This window comes from Xiphias gladius, chromosome 2, assembly GCF_016859285.1.
Source record: "Xiphias gladius isolate SHS-SW01 ecotype Sanya breed wild chromosome 2, ASM1685928v1, whole genome shotgun sequence".
In the NCBI taxonomy this organism is placed as follows: domain Eukaryota; kingdom Metazoa; phylum Chordata; class Actinopteri; order Istiophoriformes; family Xiphiidae; genus Xiphias; species Xiphias gladius.
Window position 1 is genome coordinate 21,563,806 of NC_053401.1, and position 21,890 is coordinate 21,585,695.

General features: G+C 46.9%; 2 protein-coding genes across 8 annotated transcripts; one reads left to right on the top strand and one right to left on the bottom strand.

The window, feature by feature from the left end:
• Nucleotides 1-889: 889 nt before the first annotated feature.
• Nucleotides 890-15,902, bottom strand: ccdc107 (coiled-coil domain containing 107). 2 transcript variants are annotated; one of them, XM_040149871.1, is made up of 7 exons: nucleotides 15,463-15,902; nucleotides 11,341-11,738; nucleotides 8,671-8,888; nucleotides 8,340-8,409; nucleotides 8,099-8,189; nucleotides 5,969-6,078; nucleotides 890-4,524 (listed from the first exon to the last, which is right to left on the bottom strand). In XM_040149871.1, exons 2-7 carry the CDS (start codon nucleotides 11,480-11,482, stop codon nucleotides 4,178-4,180), a joined length of 978 nt encoding a protein of 325 aa, XP_040005805.1. In that variant the 5' UTR covers nucleotides 11,483-11,738; nucleotides 15,463-15,902; the 3' UTR covers nucleotides 890-4,177. The 2 variants fall into 2 exon arrangements, with proteins under 2 accessions (XP_040005805.1, XP_040005814.1); XM_040149880.1 differs by having other exon boundaries at nucleotides 8,671-8,885; nucleotides 15,463-15,575.
• glipr1a (GLI pathogenesis-related 1a) lies at nucleotides 11,615-20,986 on the top strand. Of its 6 annotated transcripts, none has more exons than XM_040149894.1 (7): nucleotides 11,615-11,807; nucleotides 11,895-14,676; nucleotides 16,974-17,714; nucleotides 18,872-19,117; nucleotides 19,287-19,399; nucleotides 19,823-19,908; nucleotides 20,824-20,986. In XM_040149894.1, the coding sequence occupies exons 3-7, from the start codon at nucleotides 17,544-17,546 to the stop codon at nucleotides 20,961-20,963; spliced, it is 756 nt and encodes a 251-aa protein (XP_040005828.1). In that variant the 5' UTR covers nucleotides 11,615-11,807; nucleotides 11,895-14,676; nucleotides 16,974-17,543; the 3' UTR covers nucleotides 20,964-20,986. The 6 variants fall into 6 exon arrangements, with proteins under 6 accessions (XP_040005828.1, XP_040005876.1, XP_040005837.1 ...); XM_040149903.1 differs by lacking the exon at nucleotides 11,615-11,807 and having other exon boundaries at nucleotides 11,816-14,676; nucleotides 16,974-17,099; nucleotides 17,463-17,714; XM_040149912.1 differs by lacking the exon at nucleotides 11,615-11,807 and having other exon boundaries at nucleotides 11,816-14,176; nucleotides 14,282-14,676.
• The last annotated feature ends 904 nt before the right edge of the window (nucleotides 20,987-21,890 follow it).

Below are 21,890 nucleotides of genomic sequence, written 5' to 3' on the forward strand. Positions count from 1 at the left end.
CGCTGTAAATGTGTTCCTGTGGCGCCATCTGCAGGTGTCACTGCGGCTTGAATCCAGCTCTGGGTCCACACGCTGACTCGGACTCTGAACGTGCTACCGGGAGGTTTGAGAGCTTCCAGGTGCGGTACGGTGACTGAACTATACAGATCTTAATGATCCAATCACAAAACACGCACCAGGCCATTCGCTGACTTTGATTAAATCCTCAGATGCTGGCCTACACGGATGGTCCTCGCTGACCATCGCTACAGACACGCCATCTCATGGATGTGCGACCCTGACAGGCGTTTTCACTTATCTGGCCTAGGCAGACCTTTTCTCGGGACTGCGCTTCGTCGGCATGTCCAGCACTTGTCCCGGCTGCTCCCGTGAACGTTGAACTTAAACCTCTCTTCACAGTAGACCTCTTTCACGGCTGACATTTTGACTTGTCAGGAGGCTGAGGTGTAATTTACAACATCAACGGTGGCTCGGGTCAGGACTACGCACTCCTGTATTATCAGGCTTGGTTTCCCAGTTGGAAACGACTAACTACGAAAACTCCTTTATGACATGAACGCAGCCTTAACTTCAACCAGGGGAACTGAAAACACCCAGGTGGGTTTCCAACACCTTGAAATGTCTTCATCGTCTTAATCCTTCCACAGGTTTATGAAGATGAATGTGTTTTAAATAGCACGACTTTCCCTCCAACTCAGGAGATCTGGTGGCTTCAGAGGCTTCACTAACCTGAGACAAATCCAACTGAGCGGGAAAGACCGGAGGAAAAAGGTCCGACTTAAAAGTACTGGCAAACAGTATCTCTAGTAGCAGTAGTAGTATCGAGACTCAGTTTTACAAATCCTTAGCGGCTGAAGCTTTCAAATGTCATCCAGACCGGCAGCATCACTGGGTTTCTGTTTTATTTTCCACTAAGGCAAGCTGAGGTTTTCCACTCAACTCCCACATGAAACATACAACCTTCAACACAGAAAGGCAAAGGGAAAGAAATCAAACAAAACATGCACTAAATCATTTAAGGCAAAGATTCGTGGTACCAACACGTGGCATTAATGTCGATGGGTAAAACTCAGAAGTGGAGACAGTGAACATGTGAGGCAGAGGAAAAACAGTACAGATCAAATATTTCATCCCAGATAAAGGCGATGATTTGTGGGCTGGATAATGAGAAGACCGGGTCGGATGTTATTACGCTGTACATGCTCCACTACAGGGAACATCTCGTTTTGGCAAAAATGATCATTACTAGCATTTTACTTTGATTTTTACCACAGTTTAGCACGTTCCACTGCATCAGCATCCGGGCTGCTATCATGTACTGCAAAGTTAATGAAATGACAGTATCCTCCTCAATCGTTCGCTGCTGATCTCTGACAGTCAGGGACACATGCCGTGTAAAACGATCATGCGTAGAGTTTCCTCCGGCGCTAAGTCCTGTTGGGTATTAAATGGCAGCAACACAAAAGACTCTCAGGACCTAAATTTCTTCACTGCATTTGGAAATTTAGAGACGCGCCCTGGCAGTGGTTTGATGTATGTCACCCAACAACAGAACACGTAAACGACCCTAAAGCCTCGTCACGGTGACCTCTCACGAGGATTTTAGATCACAATTTCCACAGAATGACTGCACTACAAGAAAGCTTATTTACAACAGTCATGTATCATCGACGTCCATGTTTCTGGCTGATCAAACGATTGTCATTTTCCTTGTGAATGAGTAAATTAAAACCTCATGCAGTCACACTGTGCAGGCAAAACAGTTATAGAAAATAAAACACGCACAGATATGATTGGATGTATTAACAACATGCCACAAGCCCGAGTCCACACTCCTAAAATGTACGTTGGGATATTCTGCAGGCTGAGCAGGCTCATCGCATCCAGCGGCACATTGTCAGTCCCTTTATGATTAAAAAAAATGAATTTAGTCGATATTCAAAATGAAGAAAGGCGATGGACATTTCTATGGCAAGACTTGGAAGCATTTATCGTGGAAACATCAGTCTCATACCTTCGATTTGACTTATCATGACCAACACTAGTTGGATTGTTGCTATTCCACCGGCAACCCGAGGGTGGCAGCAGAGGACGCAGCAGGGTTAAGCCGCAACAGTGATAGCACATTTCCTGTGGGCTGACGGACAGAGGCCGGGTCTTTAAGGACATCCGAGCTCGTGCCATGCGGCAGTTGTCGCAGCAGAATAGTGGCGTCGACAGACCTTTCTCACGGCAGACATGCTGACCTGCCACAGCAGGAACAGCACAAGTCACACTACTAATATTCGTGACGTTTTGCTCCGGTCAACTGGACCAGTAAGACACGTCAGGGGGCCAGCACGCACAACAGCCGGGTCCTGGACCTGAATGGACCGCAGCCGTGTCAGCGGAAGCACCTGTGTTTGACAAGTTGTCCGCCATGAGAAAGGAACAGTAAAGGCAATCCAGCAGTGACAGGGGCTTTAAATGTTGGACATTTTCTAACAGGTGCAAACCAAAACTGGCGACGGTGCTGGAAACCAAAAATGCATTGAAAGTCCTTTCATTCCAAAATCAGGCAACTTTAAAAAGGTGATAATTGGTGTTACAAAGTGACTGACAACAGGAAAGCACAGGACATTACGGGCTCTATTTTCACGTCAGCACAAAGACTGAAACCAGCAGGACTAGGCCAGAACCCTGTGGTCTGTCCGTCTCGTCTGTGTTTGTCCCCCAGTGCGGCCCACATGGTGCAGAGAGCAGCAGCAGGAATGGCATCGCGAGGCAAAGCGTCGGGAGCTGAGAATGTCTGTCTGACGACCTGGGGGCACATATGCAAACAACGGGTGCAACAAGTCCCCACGCATCAACTGGCGTTTCTGAAATCAAAGCGCGCGGTGAGAATGCTTCACGCCAGGCGCACACCTTCCTCTAGTCATCGTCTTTTAGAGCGGGGGGGTTCAAAGTCTCTGTGGGCGGCTGCTCCCCCGAACCCTGCAGCCCACCTGAGCCCTACTACTGTCAGAAAGCACACACAGCAACACGAGAAGTTAATGCTAGCAGATTTTCTTACTCCCGGTATTAGTCTCTATTTTTCTTCGATCTGGGGGATAATCCCGCTCTCGTGTAGTCTGGGAACTACAGTTCCCAGATTTTGGAGGCTTTGGGGATTGTAAGCAGGAAGTATGTTGCAGTGGAGTCGGCTAGAAAGCTGTGGGCTGCACTTGAGCCCCATTTTTAGCACCATCGAACAGACGCCAAAGTGGCTGTGGGCCATTTGTGCTTGCGGTGCGCCCGTGGAGGTGCAGACGGCGGGATCTAAAACGTGATGACTCTCAGGCACGCGCCGCAGTTACAGGGAGAGTCTTCGCTGAGGGTTTTCCGGATCTTCATTTGTGATGACTGATGCGACTGTTTGCGACGGACACTGCAAAAAAAACGATATTCTCAAGAAGCGTAACTCGTGTGCATCATGTCTGTGTGTTCAGATGCGACGGCGCTATGACTCCGAGCAGGAGTGCGAATTTGGATGCAGATTGCAGACATGGGCCGCTCCGGGTTTTAAAGCGCCCTAATCACCTCCAGGAGCCGCGTGTGACGGCTCTGAGCTACGGCTTTTAGCGTGACATGAAAAACACAGATCAGGCGAAACGCCATTGACGCAGCGTGAACTGAGCTGGGCCAGATCAGCGACACCAACGGGTGATTTATTTTTCCTGTATCTGTCGGCCATCACCGCTTCCGATCGAGTTATCATGTGCGCCGCGCCACATGGTTATACCGCATGTCACTGAAAATGGCGAGTCGACTTCCGACTGGGATTAGCACAGCCGTTAAAAAGGAGTGAGACGCGATGACTGCTCACCAAATCCACTTCGACCGACCCGTCTACACATAGCACACTGCCCCCGTGTGAGCAAAAACAGCAGACGCACCTGGACACGCCCCCTCTGACCTGGTGTACATGATCTAGTTTGTGCTGGTCTTTGTGACTGCGACAGGAAAATACAGCCCTACGTGTCTGGTCACGGAGCTTTCCTTTGAGGTTACTGCGTCTCATTGATGGATTTTATGTCTCTGATGAATAGGTAGACAGCATTTTGGAAGGAAAGCCTTTCAGATAATAAATATTCATAATAATAATAATAATAATAATAATCATCACATTTGTATACAGTGCAGAAGTCCTGCAGTAAGGTCATTCAGGCCTGTTGCGTCGCCTGAGGCCGGACGCAGGCAACACCTCCTCAGTGTTTGGCTCATAAGAGTCCTCTAGAGAAGGCATGAGCTCGCAGTCCTCCAATCCTTCCTCCTCCTCCTCCTCCTCCTCCTCCTCCCCGTCAGATTCCTCTGGTATGAGCTCCTTCATCGCTTCACCCTCTGTTGCAGCTTCATCTTTAGCTTCTGCAGGTTTCTGATAGACCTTTTCAGCAGCCTCTGCCGCTCCGGACGTCCGACTGTCCACCGGGGAAGCCTCCTCCGCCGAGGAGTCGTTGGCCCCGAGGGACTCAATGAGGTGGTCCAGATTCCGCTCACAGGACGCCTCTGAAAGAGTCACAGCAAGCGATATAGTCTATTGACAATCAGTACGAAAGCTTTACGTCATAAATTGTCCACTAAAAGCCAGCATTTAGGTACAGTAATGTCCCAGTAAGGCCAGCTGCTACAGAAGTTGGGTAAAAAACGTTAAGTATGATTGGAACTAACTGTGTTCTAACAGCTCACATTATAAAATCATTCCCCCATCACTAATTCCACCAGCACAACAGTAAAAAAATTTCATACCCTGCTGCTCTGAGTCTCTCTTTTCATCGGGAACACTGTTTTCATTCACCAATTCGTTCCTGTCGCTCCTTTCTGCCGTTTTTCACGCTCCGCTAAGTTACGAGCAATGAAACTTCCTGCGGACGTTTCACAGTTAAAGCCTACTAGGAATGGAAGAGAAATTCTTTCCTTTGAAGGGCTGCACAGCTTTCAACGTGAAGCACTGCGGGAATTGTTGAGTTCCACTGACAGTAGCTTAGCAGCAGGTTGAAAACAGCTAGATGGAAGCAGCAGGAAGTAGCTGCTGTATGTCTGTTACCGAGGAGAAACGGCGCTAAGTATGAGGTGGCGCCGATGGAAACACCACAGTGGAATACCGTGTGCGTGACACTAAACACGGAGGATGCGTGGAGTTTGCACGAAACAGCTTCAGCCGCCGATGGAAACAGGAGGAGGTCGGAAAACGGGAAGGCTTCTTACTCAAATGTGGTGATGTATACTTAGGCTACAGAAAAGGGGAGCACATGCAGTATAGAGATACCGCATGCGCTTCCCCTTTCTCAACTGTAAATGTTTACATGCTCTTGTGACAGAAGTCTGGTTTCCTCCTCACCCCACGGACACATCGGGTCAGATTTGTCCTGCTGTTACCTGTAGGTTTTCTGAGCTGTTTTCTCTGCACCATCCAGTCGGATTTTAATGCACCGCCTCAGGTTACCGAACCACAGGCTTCATGCAAAACATGTCGGTCCGTCTGCGCTGAGGCCACGTCAACCTTCACACACTCGTGGACCAGGTTGTGTCACTTTTTTGCACCTTTATCAAACATTGCTGGCAGGCCCTGCTCTGATCTTCTTGCAAATTTGACTTAAACCACATTCATAAGCGTAAACCTGGATGCAAAACACTTTTCTAGAGATGTGAACCGGTGCGGCAGCTCAAGTTGAATCTCAAATTGTGGTTGATCGTAACAAGACAGTTTGAGAGACGTGGCTGCAGCGTGAAGCGTGGCTGCATTTTCTATCTCTATCTTATCACTCGGCCTGCAGTTTGCTGCTTCGTGTCGTTACCGGATAAAAGGCGTCATCGGGTAGCACACGAAAAAAATGTGTTACTACAGGTTCGTGGCACCTGAGCCCATTGAGTCCAGCCTGATCACTGGCAGGTAACAGTGTGCCTAGTAACTCCAAACCGGATTAGGCCTCTAGACATCTGATCAGCCCACCGTTGATGTTCAGGGGTGGACAGTCCATTCCTCTCTTCTTCATCAGGTACCGGATGGTCTGGAGCTGAGACATTATCTCATTTTTCTGCTCCTGGGCCACTGACTTCACACTGCAGAGACACGAGAAGTGAGAACGACACAAAGAGGAAAACAGATTAATCTCAGAGGAGCCACTCTGAGCGTGTAGTAAGAGCGCTGCCCTTTAAGTGGAGGAGAAAACTAATGTGATTAAAGGGATCAATGAAGTATCACATTATTAACAACAGGGCCAATGGTGGGAAATGTTGACACTAAATCTTTTATACAGGAATAGTTTTCAGACCAAAAAAAAAAAATGAATTTTGAGACAGCTATCTGTTATATAATGTGGCAAACAGTGATATAACAACAAAAATAAATCACATGCGGAATTAAACCAGCGTCACGTGTACCTCCTAGAAGGTATAGAGCCACAGGTGTGTCCTGCCACCGATCCAACACCTTCACATGGGTACGATCTTACAAATGTCTCTGATATTTAAGACTGTAGTTCATTCGTGACCTTGGGCACAGCAGGGTCACCGTGTTAGCCCGTGTCCTCTTAAGAGGAGGATCCACCTTGGCCACATACACACTAGTACTTCCTGTTCCATTATTTTGTTCCAGCATCTGACTATGGTTTGTCTCTCTGCGACAGCTAAATGAAAACCTCTGGGATTCTGGACTGAAAAAGCAACTCGAAGACACACCTTGGACAAAATTAAAATTTTTCCGCTTTCTGACATTTTATACACCGAACAATTAGTCACGGTGCCAGTCAGGGGCACTGCGTTCATTCCTCCATCTCTCCAGGTGCCGTCAGGAACTGTCTGCCACCTGTGGGCGTCTGTCCAGCTCCTCAACGGACGATTCCTAGCCAAGTCGTCAAATCACCAGCCAGTTCCCTCTACAGAAGAGCCGATCTCAGGCGTCACACCGTCTCTCGTTTCTGCCCAACGTCCCATTTATACGAGTTAAGGTTGACAAAATATCGGGAACACCTCTCAACACAACCCAGTAAAGTTCGACGGCACCACTAACTGCAGCCTCCAAGGTGACCATTAAAACAAATCATAATTATTATAAGCGTCATGAAGGGAGGCTTTATTCCAGGCCTGTTGTATTGCGCTGCATTAGTTTAACCTAGGTGTACCTAATAAAGTGGCAGGTGAGTGTGTGTGTGTCACGGCAGTCCTTTCTGACTCATCCAGCAGCCACACACACTCTTGACGTTCTCTCTACAATGGAAATCAAATATTGTTCAGCGGGGTTGTGCAAACGATGAACCGCGTGCGGCGTCATTTTTGAGGACGACCCCTGCTCCTCCTGTTATTGGTGTCACGGCTCTTCCTCTACCTCCTCACCACGGCTGCAGCTGCGTCTCAGCTCGTGTTCAGTCGCCTGCTGACGTTCCTGGACCCTCTCCATCTTAATCGAGTCTCACAATCTGGTTTCCACTCATTCAGGCAGCGTCTCGCCATGTTGAGACACAGCCCGGGTCAGAATTGAGGAAGCTGCGGTGTCCACGGGTTCTTCTATAACTTCGTTCATGCTGTCGGACTTAACTGGAAAAATCCCAGGTGTAAACCCACCTGCCTGTCCGTCATTTACCTGCTTCTCACTTTCTTCCTTTTTCTTTATTTCTGGCGTCTTTTTTTTCCCCTCAAGGAAGTGGACTAAACCATAATTGGGTCATCTCACAAACAAGTGTCAAAGGTTCATAGGGTTGAATACACCTATTGGCTTTCTCTCACAGAGTTAGATGAGGAGCATTTTTTTTAAAGTATTATGGATAAGCATATTTCCCAAAATGTTGAACTTAATGAATGCTTGAAATCCAAGTTATTCTTCACAAAAATGAACAATCATTAAAATTCCCGAAGCTTTACAGAACTGGAAACGATCCGTTTCTTCCTGCGCTCTCTTAGAATTTCCAGTGCCAGGGCACGTACGGCGTTCATTCAACATGTCTGCTAAATGAGGAAAGACGCCAACAGTAAAGTGAGGATCATGTTTCAGAGGCACAAATATGTACACAGAGGATGAAGACCAGGCCTTGTGTGCACACCTGGAGGCCGAAGCTCGTGGAAACGGACACTATTCATCACTCACCAGTTAGTGAGCGGGTCCAGCTGGGTGAGGATGGAGTTGAGCATCCTCTCTGTCTGTGCCAGCCTTTGTTCCAGCTCGTTCAACTGGTTTTCTGCACAAAACAAACATATACAAACAAAAGAGGATAAAAACTATATCTACAGTTCTCATGGTAACCAAATATGTATAACCAAGCAAAACAAAAAAACAAAAAAAAAACCCCGGAGATATTCAAATAGAAATCAGTACATGCGATACACACCTGCCTCCACTGATTTTTTGGCCCCTTTGGCAAATTTGTCCCTTTGTGCCTGGTCATCTGCAGACTTGATCTGAGGGTAGAAAAGACCGAAGTGATACTCATTTTGCATTTACCGACTGCCGTTCAAAGGTGTACATTCTCTCCGTGCAGCTTAATGAGGGGGGTTCCATATTCTACTTGCTAGGTTTTAATTTTATTTAACATTTAACACTTTATTTTATCAAGTTTGTCACGTCTCTGCTGGTTGTGAGTTAACACTCAAGTGAGACCTCCAGTGAAGTAGCTCACGTGAGAGTGCCTCAGACTTCTTTGTGCCTCTCTTCTATCTCACCTTCAAGAACTTGTAGGCTGCAAACACTCCGACTCCGATGGCATAGAGAGGCATCAGTGTGAACACGTAGCCCTTGTTGCTGTTGGACTTGTACTTGTCACTCTTCAGCTCTTGCTCCATCAGCTTCTTCATCTGCTGCATGTTCTCGGGGGTCTGGGCTGAGCCGGGGGCGTTGACGCTGATGGGCTGACCCCTGACCGCACCCGGGCCCGGACCTGCTGCCGCAAAGGGAAAAACGGACGAATGGCTGCTTTTTCATTCACTTGTCAGCCTGAGTACGGGTGTCTAGGAAATGTCGGAATTAGCCTCTGCAACTTCCCCAGAAGGTGAACTGTGATTTATCTGTCAGTGCACCTCCCATCATACCGCTTTCAGATGTCATCTCTGCAACTCTTCAGCTGTCTGGCAAACGTCTACGACGTTCGGCCCTCCCTGCCCACCTCGACATCCTGCCTCATCACTCTGTCGAGTTGGTGACATTTAACCCGCAACGCTCTCGGGCTCGTGGGAAATGGTGTTCGTTAAAGGGAACTCAAAAACGATCCCCTAACTAACAACACGTGTTAGCACAAATCTTCCTACTCTTCTTACTTTGGGAAGAGAACCCCCGAAGTTGTGGTTTTAACTCAGCGATTCTGTATCCTGGAGGAAGCAAGCGATCAATGTACCGTCAACAGATGTATCACCCAGAATGCACTATCGTCCGACTTCTCGTAATGTCTTATTCCTCACTTTTCTGAGGGAACCGGATCATTTGTTTCCTCAAAGGTCAAGCTAGTTTTGTTAAACGTTCCCGTTTCTGTCATAAGATCGGTTTGGTTATCTTTTGAAGCTCTAAACTCCGAAGCAACGCTGCTCGGTAAACAGGTCAACGCGTGAGACTGAACATACTGAAGCTGGACGTCTGTGAAGATTCTCAGGCGTCCAGGTCACGGTTTTCCAGGAAGAGCCGAACCGAGGTCGAGAACTGAAGAAGCCCGTTGGATGAGAGGTGAAACGTCTTCAAGATCTACGACCAAGTCCAGCTGCCCTCGATTCGCCTCTTCTTCAAGTCTCACGTACTGATCTACTAATGCTTGTAAAGCCACCATTACACTTAATATCCAAATTTGGAAATAAAAGGGGATAAAAATTGGCAGGCCATTTATCTGAAAGGGACATATAGTTGCCTCACAACATTTTAGATCATTAAGGAGGGAAAAAAGCTTCAGGGAAAAAATGAGTTATCAATTTCTTGATTAGTCCATTGACAGAAAAGGAAGAACAGACTAGTCTGATAATTGACTGATTGTTTCAGTCATTTCTCAGGAAATATCACCCAGTTCCTCAGTTGTGTTGATATGCTGTTTTGTGTTTGATGGACGGTAAAGTAAATATCTTTATGTTTTGGACTGTTGATAGGACAAAATCAGCCGTTTGAAAACATGACCTTGGCCTTTGGGAAATCATAATGGGCCTCTATCACTAGACGGTGACATTTCAGAGACTAAACCATAACCGAGAAAACAATCAGCAGATTAATCGACAACAGTAATCGCTACTTAAAAACAGAGCAGAGCAAAAACTACAACTGGCATGAACAAAACCAGAAGCGCAGCAGGGCCGGCACTTGGTTTGCTCAGCCAGGCTCTACAGTCTTTCTAGCTGTGATCTCTGCAGTCTCACACCTTCTCTCTGTCCTGCTGTTGCAACAGCCGGACCCGAGCTGACCGCGACCCCTCCACCACCAACCTCTAGGGCTGATGGGAAAGGTTTCGCATCTAAAGCCGCTAAAAAACAAATACTGAATAAACAACCATACTGGATCAGACATTTCAAAGACTACCGTCCTTACGTGGACATCTGAGGACAAACTGCTGAGAAACGCTCGGTTCCAAGGCTGGATTTTTTGTTTGTTTGTTATTAGCATAGTTACGAGCAAATGAGGATTTCTTACTCCTGGAACAGAACCCGGCGGTTCCGGTTTCACCTCGGTTCTCTCTAGGGCAGCTGGTCCGTGCACTTTCATGCCAAGGGGTCCCTGACAATTTGACACCGGGCGACAGATGCCCCACAGCTGCTGGAGCGCACCTGGCAGAGGGGAACAAACCCAGGCCGGACAAGAGATTCCCTCACCCTGAGGACCCAGACTCCCTCCGAGAGACTGAGAAGTTCAGACCACCTAAGAAGGAAAAGACGCGGCTACACCAAACATGCATGAGCAGATGACATCACTGTGAAGGGTCAAAACCAGGACGACATCTGAGGACACGACCTTCGGGAGACAGGTGTGACGCTTTGCTGATACTGGCTTTACCGTCCTGCATCACTTGACCGGAGCCGCGTAGCGTGCGTTTTGCAGTGAAACGACCCTTTAACAGGGAGACTTCACTGGACTTCACTTCACTGGACACTGGCATCAGTGCACCGTCACACACACACACACACACACACACACACACACACACACACACACTGAGGTTTGGTACTAGCCCCCGTCCGGGCCGTGGACGGTGCATCTGGTCTCCTCTCGTGACCTTTATTTTGGGAGAACTAGTTGGCGCACGCGACAGCTATCCGCGGGCGGAGGGACGAGTGCGCTCGAGGCGAAACGACACACAGGAGAGGAAGCAGGACGGGAGCCATGTTGCCGTGGGTCGGTTCCCTCCGCACGAAAGTCACGGTTCCTACCTTTCCTGGCGTAGCGGGGGTCGAATCTAGTCTCCTTCGCCCCGGTCCCGCTGCCGACGCCGAACAACCTGGGCAGGACGACGAAGGTGAACAGCACGGCCGTGAAAGCCAGGGCGACCTGCTGGGATGTGGACAGCACCATCCTTCCGCGAGACCCGCGAACGGCGCGAGACGCCCGCCAAAACAAGGCTCGGAGCGAGCCGCTGGAAGACGTGGCCTCGGGGACGGAGGCCCGGGAGGAGGCGTCGGGCCGTTAGGCGGGTGTCCGGTGAAGGCGACGGGACATCTGGGGTCGAGAACCAGGCTGCTCTGCCCCGGACCGCTGCTCGCTGCTCGCCGCTCCCCCGCCACAGTAGGACAGGACTTCCGGGACAGGCGCTTCAGAATAAAAGCCCGGGCTGAGGGAAGGAAAGAAGAAAAAACGCTCAGGAGTTGAGGTAGAAATGAAACCGGCCCACGACAGAGAAGTACGTAGCACCTGCCGTCCAATTCATTAACATCCTGTTTTACACTTACTGTGTTTTATACGTTTCATAATTGTAAACTCTTCATAGAGTAAGAAACGACCGGCGGTGGGAGAATTTTAGTTACACGAATCAACAACTTCGGGGCCAAAAATCGTCCATATAGACGTCGCCGGAAGCCACAAGCCACCACTGGATGAAAAATATGAGGCCTGTAGGCTTCCTCCACACACAGGATCATGTGTGAACACCAGGTTTATATCCTCATGTCAGCTCCAGCGTTGGCCCATAAATATTATTAAAAAGGTACTGTCGGTTTGTGGCAGCAGGTTTTGGATGTAAACTAGTATCTGAGCTGTTCTGGGACTTCCTATATTCTTGGGTACATAAAGTTGTATCTACATTATTTTAGTTTATTTGTCTAATTTTTTTGTTTTGTCTTACTTCTCTGGGTTTTGAAATAAATGTGGAAAATTCTGGATTTTGGAAACACTCCTGTCTCCGCAATAAGGTGAATGAACGGCCCACAGAAGACACTGTCTGCAGTTTACATGGAGACAATTTTCTGCTAAAGACCTGAGGTAGAAACTGTGGTGGAGGCAGACATTTTTCAAAGGCAGCATTTTACAGTGGAGGAGGTTCCACGGGAAAGCACATTTAATCATGTTTTTTATTTCCAACATTTAGCCTTAGTTTTTATTTGGTTTTCATATTTTAAAAAAGTAGAAAAAAAATCCATGAATGAATAAAGCAAATACAGGCCATTCATGTGTTCTCCTGGGGCAGTGATGACCTCCGTAATCAAGCTGAAGGGAAACCAGAGGGAAACCTCACCTCACCTGACACCTCGTCCCAAAAGTCAACGCCTGAGCTCTGCGGAGCAACATCTGGGTGAGCCAGAGTCCTTATGGAAACAAGCGCTGCGGACCGACCACGTTCAAACTGAGCTCCTTGGCTCTTTGGTCACCGAAGCTGGGTTTGGTGAGAAGAACGCCTCCGCCGGCTCCTCGGCATGGGGCCGGAGACGCTCTGCAGAGGAAACATCAGGCGGATAGAAGCAGGAATGAGTTCCACGAAACATCAGACAATTCTGCACCTTCTTCATTTCTAATGTGTGTTCGCTGCAGGCTTTGATCCAGGGACTCGCCAGATTAAGAGAATCACAGGTCAATGGCTGCGTTGGATTCAAACGTCTCAGGAAGCCACGTCCGCGTGACAGCGATCCGTCGTTCACACCGGAAGGCCTTGTGTGAAAAGAGCCTACCAGGTCTGTGGCTACGGTGCACACGGGTTTTGGTCTGGATGCTCTGAGTTCTGGTCCGGCAGTGAAGTGGCTGGACTGCCGATTCGTCCCCGGTGTCTTATCACTGGATCTGTTGAGGATGTGTAACCAAACCTCCGCTCAGCTCTGGTGAGACAGCAGAACCATGGTTTACCTGTTGTGGGGCTCCGAAGCATCTCCAGGGTCCTCTGCATCACTGCCTTTAGTACCTGAAGGTAGCACACACTTGGAAATATCCAACTAAAGTATTGGACACACAAACACACACACACACAGTAACAACAACAACCTTTACAACAAGGTGAATGTCAAAGCCAAGAGTTTGCGATCCAGATGTTTCCTTATTGGAAGAGGGGAACTCAGAGGAGTGTGTAGGATGAGGTCTGGGAGGTCGGTTTTAACATCCATCACCTTCAGAAAAGCCTGACTCGTGTGTGTGTGTGTGTGTGTGTGTATGTTGCGCTGAGTGGTGCGGTTGATGGTCGTTGCTCCTCTAGTCCAGGTGGAGGCGCCGTTGGACCAACAAACAGCACGGGTTTCTGACGGGTTTCCATGGAGATAAGACGATACAGAAGCAATGACGGAGCCGTGGTGTCCTACGGAGACATGCTGTCGGACCGTGTGTGTTGTCCCGGTACGAAGAGACCGAGTCCCGCTGTTTTACTTCGTCTATTCGGGGGCGCGATCCCACTACTGAGCGGCACGGGGGCTTTGACCTGCTCCGTTCCCGACCTGGACCGGAGCACCCCTCCTTCGGCGACCTGGACTACAGGCGCGCGAGGAGCAGCCTCACTCACCGGGCTGTCAGCCGGTACAACAGCGTCGTGGTCGTTGAGGCTGGCGACGCCTGGCGGCGGTTTCCGTTCACCGATAGAGGCTGCAGGTCCAGATGTGGACCCTGCCCCTGCAGCGCGGCAGTCCAGGACGCTGTATGTGGGTCTTTTGTGGTCAACGTCCTGCTGCTGCTGCTGCTTCACTGCCTCAGGTCCCCATCCGGCCCAAACATCAGACTACATCTGTTTCCTGTCGTTTGTAAACTACACCAGTACGACACGTGTCCCCGCGTTAAAGTGAACTCTGTGGATCAGTGGTAACTAAAGTAACTAAATACTCTACATGTACTCAAGTACCACTTTGAGATACTTGTACTCTTCTGAAGTATTTCACTTCCTGTTCCTACTCCACTACCCCTCAGAGACAATGTTGGGATGGACAACTACCATGTAAAGTTGTGTGGACATGTCCATGTTGACTGCATGACGCCTGTCCAGGCAAGAACAGACGTGCTGTCAGAGCGGACCTGCGGACTCCATGGTCTAGCAGGTCTGCTCGAGACCTGCCGCCGCCGACGGGAGCCTTTTTCTCATGGAAGATGTGAAACTTTCCCACTCACACTTTTCACACCGTTGCTCAGTGAAAATGGATGAATGTCAATGAATGTCAGACCTTCTCAGGGCGAGCGGGCGGTGAAGCCGCAGCAGAGCCGTGGCTGCACAGACACACAGTCCGGAGACCAGTCAGCCCGGCTGCAGATGAGTTCTCGCCACCTCCAGTCCTCTCTACAGATGGATCAGCCCTCAAGGGAGGAAAGTAAGGATTCCGAGTGATTGCGTTTCTCACCTTAATGTGTTGGTGATTTGGAGACCAGATGGGACTAGTGAGGTTCTGCTTATACTAGTTTTGTGACGTATTTGTGAGGATGATTTGTCATGATGCACTTTAGAGTTTCTATGTATATTTTCGTGTAGTTGTTGAAAGTTTCCTGAAAGTGCTTTACCCAGGAGATAATGTTTTGTCAGTTGACCTCTGTGGGCTCTTTGCAGAGTCGAGCTTTTAAGTCTGGATCAACTGTAACTAATGACAGAGAGAAGCAAAAATCCCTCGTTACTGACCAGTGATTGTTTTTAGGCCTTTTTGGATGAAGAGGAAATCAGACTCAATCTAACGCCATTAGACTTGGTGTCTGTAGTATGGCCCTGCATCATTCCTCCCCCCATAACCGATGCAGATCACCTCCTCAGAGGACAGTAGAGCAGAAGGCTACATTTCGTTCTGAAGAGATTTCCACCCTCACCTCTGGCTTTGGCATTTCTGATGTCCAGTGATCCCGCGACACAGGACTCCTCGGTTAATTACATTAAATGGACCTGAGACTTTTTTTTAATGCACCTGAGCTATCAGAGTTTTCTCATCAGCTGACAATGTGAGGTGGTTTCTGAGCGCTGGGGGGACAGAACAAGACTTAGACAGCAGGGTGGACCGGTTTATGACCTGTGAAGTATACAGAGGATCCACTGTCCAGTAACTTGGACAATCGTCGTGTCATTTATTAAAAAGAGCTTAAAAGATACTTTCATGTGAAAAGTAAGACTTGACCTTTAGCTGGATGGATTTCTGATGGACCCGCTCACTCTTCCGAGCTACGTCTTGGGGAAATTTAGGAGTCAGCTTCCTATGGCTGAGTATCTGGGTGTCTCCTCTGGCTCTCTCTCGTTGAACTCGCTCAGAGTTTAATGAAGGATCACAGTGTACACAAGTTTAGTATGAGTTGCTTTAGTTGCGCATTGATCATTACTCAGTCACTGATCATCATTGATCATCTTCTGATTTCATTGGGCCCTGCACAGACTCGAGGCCCCCTGTACCAGACACAGCAAATCAACCCCATCACATAACTGAGCCTCCTCCATGCGTCCCAGTGGCAAAGGTCTTCTTTTCTCTGAAAGCTCCGTTTTTTTCTTCTGTGAAAAAAAAACTCCAATTTTGTTTGATCTGTCCAAAAGCCGTTCTCCCAGAAGCACTGTGGCTTGTCCACGTGCACCTGAGCAAACTCCAAACCAAGCTGCACTATGAAGACTACTCTCCAGCTAAATACACTGAATGACTAATTATAAGATTTAAGACACCTGTGGTGCTAGAAGAAAAAAAAAGTCTTTTTTGTATGATCTTTGTAGAATGAACAAGAACTCAGCTCTTTTCGCAGCTTCTTTGTTCTATTCTATGGCAAACCGAAGGCAGGTACGCACGACACAAGAGCCTTCATTTCAACACTGTTCAGGAAGGACAGTGCCTTGTTTCTATGAGCTGTGAGGGCACCAACACTTTTGGCCACATCCGTATGTTTATGCAAGTCCAAGAATTTAAGGCTTGGTGCTCTGGAACCATCTTGAACTGCTTGGGGGCAGTAATAATGCTCTTTTTTCAGGGTTGTTCTGAACACATACCACAGGCAACTGATTTTAGCGGTCTGTGGTTTGCCTCTGCTGTACCTTTTCTTTGACATTAGCAAAATTTTAGACAAAGCCTACAAGTTACAAGTAACATCATCTCTCTCCCTCGTCTGGCAGCTGTAATGTGGTCTACATTAGAAGGGCGTTACCCTTGAGTTTCTACTTTTGGTCAGAAACCGATGCAACAGGTCCTCTTTGAAAGCACTCTCAGCAGCTGGGGTTAGTTAATCCACGAGTAACTGGTACTGGTCAATAACCTGGTAAAGTTACATTACGATCATTTTATGCTTGGAGATCATAATAATGGCAGTTGGAGCCTCTCAACGCATTCCTGCTGAAAAAGATATCAGTCAGGTGGACTGCCTCTTAGGTGGAAAAGCCTCTGAGTGGCCTCAAGGCCTGTGTGTTGGCAGGTGCTACAGTTGCTAGGTGGTGCAAGGGAAGACTACAACACATGGAGAAGCTGCCATTGTGTTTTCAGAGTTGGACTGAATAAACCTGCGTGACTTCCACTCACAAGATGCAGTATGTCCCTATACAATATTACACACCAGTTCTACGGGCCTTTTGAGTCTGTACAGTAGAGTGTGTTCACACTGGAAAAGTGACAATGTTAAGTGTAAGCATTCCTAACGTATTGAATTGGTTCCGTTGTAGACTGCTGTCCTGCAAAGCTGTGCACGAAGGAAATAAAGACGCAACTTGCAGCTTCAAGAAAATGAATGGAAACTGCAATCGGGGCTGTGACAGCTACACTATCAACAAAAAATATCTGACAAAAATGTTTGTTTTGTTTTACAAAAAGAACTTCAGTCAAGGTCCACTTGACATGAAAACTTCTATCCCAGTCAATCGACTGACACTGGCAAACAGCCTGGAAGAATCATTTTTGGCTGTTTCTCACCTTATTTTTCCATTTCCACTTCACCATATCACACTCCACTCAATTTAGCAACTTCATTGTGCACACGGTGTGAATAATGCCTGGGCTGCCCACATTCTTATCACATTTCTTTTAAGAAACGCTGGGTTAAGTATGACGATTGACAGGTTGTACTCTCAGAGCATCTCTTTAAATGGCCATGTTGATTCTCAAAAAGAGCACATACTTCCTGTTCATCTTGATTTTGTAATTTCCTGTGACAGTTTGACAGAGGCAAGCGTATTTCACAAACCACAGCCTTTGTGCCTCTGTGCCTTTGCTTGTGGAGTTTCATCCTTTGGAGCATGGGGAGCCCGGTGCAGGTGTTACTGTGGGCCTGGATTATCCTGGACTCGGAGGTGCTTTCAATCTCACTGCCAGAAATCACTGATGGGAAGTTCATTGAAGAGTGTGTGAGTGAACACAACAGGGCTCGGTCATCTGTCAGTCCACCTGCAACTAACATGCTGCACATGGTAGGCAATTTCTCACTGTCTTTCTCACTACTATAACCAATTGACGGGCTGAAGTGCTGAAATGACCTCCCCACCACCACAGAGGGTCGACTAAATCAGATGAGCATACCACGGCTAAGGAAGTAACATTATCAAAAAGCTATAGCACGGTTTGCATTGATGATCAGAGTAAAAAGAAAAAAATGTGTATGAATGCCTCGCTAAAGAAAGAACCTGTCTGCTCAGTAAAGCAGATGTTTAAAGGACCAGATCATCCAAATAACAAAAGAGATTTACATACTTCTAGTGGTATCCAGGTTCTCAGATGTACGTCTCTGAGGTTTCTGCTTCTTCCCTAAATGCCTCGTCACACCGGCATTTGAAACAGCAAAATTTTGCTGGGAAATTGCTCCACTTCAATGGAATCGCGATTATCAGCGGATTTGTTTGCGGGGGGGTGAAGTAAATCCACACAAATCTTTTGTATTAGGCTTTAGTGAACTTTGACACATGAATGGAGGTTTAATTTAACCCATGACTATGTTACACATCTCTTGGAAGAACTGTGTGAACTTAATGTCCCGTTAGCGACCAAGCTATCGAGCTTGCTTTTTTCATCGCTCTTCTTCGGTAACTCTTAATTGAATTAAATTATGTTGAATTCTGAGAACAAAATGCCAGGGGGAATAAATTGTACAGAAAGGAGAAAATACAAAATAAGCTTGGAGAGCTATTGTCACTGACTAGGGCCAGCATGTTGCCGGCTGCTTAGCACGTTAGCTGTTAGTTCGCTAGCTACGGTACTTCACTGATGAGACTGGGCCATTTTCTGGTGCGACCATGCCACAATGGGTTTTTGGAATTTTGTTTGCAATGCCCAATGCACTGAAAAATTAGTTATCTTGAGTCACCAGGACACAGTTTGTGGAAATGCACACTGCTGTTCAACTGTCTTAGGTATTTTACACTGCTGTGAGCATCACAAACTAAATTCCATTCACTTCCATCGTATTTCAAAACCAAAACTATCTGCGTGGCTAAATCCCACAAGTAGGAAAAAAAATGTATTTTCTTGTGAATGAAAACCAGTTTTTTTCTAACGTTGGTGAACCGGCTATAAAAAGAAGGGCTAATTATAAAGGACGGCTGTTTCATATTTTCTGTCTCTGCTTATCCAGACGTGGGATGAGGGCTTGGCCATTACTGCGGGAGAATGGGCAAAGCGCTGCGTGTTTGACCACAACCCCCACCTCAAAGATGTCCGCCGCATGCATCCGACCTTCCCCTCCGTAGGAGAGAACGTATGGACAGGCCACACGCAACTATTCAATGTGACGAGAGCCATAAAAAAATGGGTGGATGAAAAAGTTAACTACAACTACCAAATGAACACTTGCAGTTCCATCTGTGGCCACTATACGCAGGTGCGTGCACTGTTTACTGTTAATGATAATGTGCTGGTTCTCGGTTTCCCCGTTTCTGTCTAAACTGCAAAGCCTTAAAGTGGCGAGGTGTCGATAAGAAAAGGGGAACCTTTAAACAAGTTATATATTTGGTCTGCATTGCGCAATTTAACCCTTTTGTCGTTTCCAGGTTGTGTGGGAAAGCAGCTACAAGGTTGGTTGTGCCGCCCAGCTGTGCCCAAATGGTGTCAGTAACTTTGATACTAAAGAGGGTGTTGTTTTTGTATGCAACTATGCTACAGCGTAAGTCAAACACATCTACAAATGACACCTAAAACTCTGTGTTGCAGGTGAACTGATGATAAAACTGATGATACTTAAGGGTGTCAAAGGCAAAAAAAACATTGGATGATACTCGACAAAAAGTGGCGGCCCTCTTGCCAACATTTTAAAATTTCAGTTCAATTTCAGTTGTGAACAAATGTCACGTGAAAGAGAGGCAGTGGGATACTCCCATGTGTATTCACCACAGCCACCTAACAAGACTGGCCCAACCCATCTCATATATATTCATATATATATTTTTTTATTTATATATATTATATATCAACAGTAAAGAGATAAGAAAGTGGAGGGTTCAGAGCAAAGATGACCTCAGAATGAACAAACATTTGCAACATAGAATATGGGAAAGTGGTTTAACTGGGATGATGGTTCCTCGTGCAGGGGTAACATTAACGGAAGGCGACCATATGGATCTCAGGAGGGGGCCTGCTCTGGATGTAAAGGCACCTGTGTGGACGGTCTCTGCCGTAAGTATTCAGTCCCATTTCTGTTGATGCAAATAATCTCTCCTTTCCTTAAGATTTAGTCGTAAAAACCACTAAGACTCTTGGCTACTTTTGTCAATTTTTACCCAAACTGCCCGTGGGATTGTCACAGCTCAGTCGTTTGAAGACCGGTTGACTGCCACAGGTTTAATGAATCCAGGCAAAAAGACTTGGAGCATTTCCATGTTGTACGCATTGTTACTGACAATGGCTTTAACAAGTCACGTTACAAAAGCATAAGAAATAAATACAAATACATTTGCCCCTAGAAAATGACGATGTATTTGCTGAAGAGGAGGGCAAAACGAGAAAAGCTGTTAAAAAGTGTAAACATAGGTATTTCAACTACTATAAGAATAAGAACTATATGTCTTGAATATATGTATTTGCAGGTGTCCAAAAACGAGATTCACAGAACAGAAAGTGTGACGGGACTTAATCCAGAAAAATACAGTCTGAAGCATAGATGCAGTCCACCCGAGTTTTAAAATACACACCCACACTTTGCTTTAAAGTAGCACTGGTGTCAAACAGTGTCAGTGAAGAAGTGAGCAATGCCGTCCACCGGATAAATCACAGTTAAAGCTGTACCAGCTATGCTTTCACCCGTGTCTGGTTGTTTGTCAGCAGAATTACGCAAAAACTACTGAAGCGATTTGCACAGAACTTGGTGGAGGGTGAACGGTGCATGGGCCAGCGAAGAACCTATTAAATTTGGGGGCAGATCCGGATCATTTGCTATGAATTTGAATTTTTGTCTGTGAAGTCTGGTGTACGTTGTTTGACCTTGGCCTTGGCCGAGGTTAGTCCTCTACTGTGGGCCATTCTAGTTTTGTCAAGTAAAACTACTAACACTAATGTGGAAACCACTCGCTCTGACTTCCACTGTGTTTCCAGGCTACTACTGGACCCCAGATTGGGACCATGGCCTCAGCTATGTGACGATTCTGATTGTCCGGCCCATCGCTCTTATCGTCACCTTCATCACAGGATACGCAGTCCACTACTTTTACCCCAATGCCTTCTGCTATGAGTAGACCCCACTGTTTTGACCTGAACAACATGGACTTACTCAGCCAGTGTTGAGATGATGATGTGAGTTTAATTAAACCTTTTATTTGTTGTCTACACACTGCTTTTAAGTCCCAACAGAGCTGTACCTAAACTGTCAAAAAGTACATGCACATGTAAAAAACTGCAAAAACTTGTGGAACAAATGTGATTAGTTTTCCTCCTTCCATCTATCACCACCACTAGCAACTGGCAAATGTTGTGTCACATTACCATAACCATTTTTTTTTTATGATTCCCATCAGCTACATTAACATTTTAGTCAAAGACTGTCTGCTGTGATTTTTTTATTTGACTGCACAGCAGTCTACAGTTCTGCATCGACTACACTTAGGTTAAATCTGCACTGATCAATATCTTTAGCTGAGCAAATGCGGTAGTGATTGGTTCCGTCTAACCGCTCTCATCGGCATCTGTTTTCAGTGAAAACGCTCTGATACACCAACTGTCCGCTACCTGCCCAGCACCAAACAACAGACAGTAAAACTGGCTGGCTGGTGGAGACAGTGGAGCATTTAGCAGCTTCTTTTTCAGGAGCTGGTCGAGGCCAAAAACAGAGCTAAAAGAGAGGGAGTACTGGACTTTCATTCATCATATGGACACAAACATGACTCAAAATGAATGAATGTTTCTCCATGTCTGCTGGTTGGATTGCCATCAGATTCAGTCTGCCGCCTCCTGAACACACGACGAAAATTATACTTTTCCAAATATAAATACTGACCTTACAAAATCTGGACAATCGTAATCAATAGAAGGCAACGAGTGAGGCAGATAGGAGGAAGATCTATTGCTGTTCAACACACTTGGTCTCCAGACAGAGTATAAAATACAGGGAAAAACAAACAACAAAAGTAGTTCAATAAACACATCCGGGACAGTTTGCATGGGAA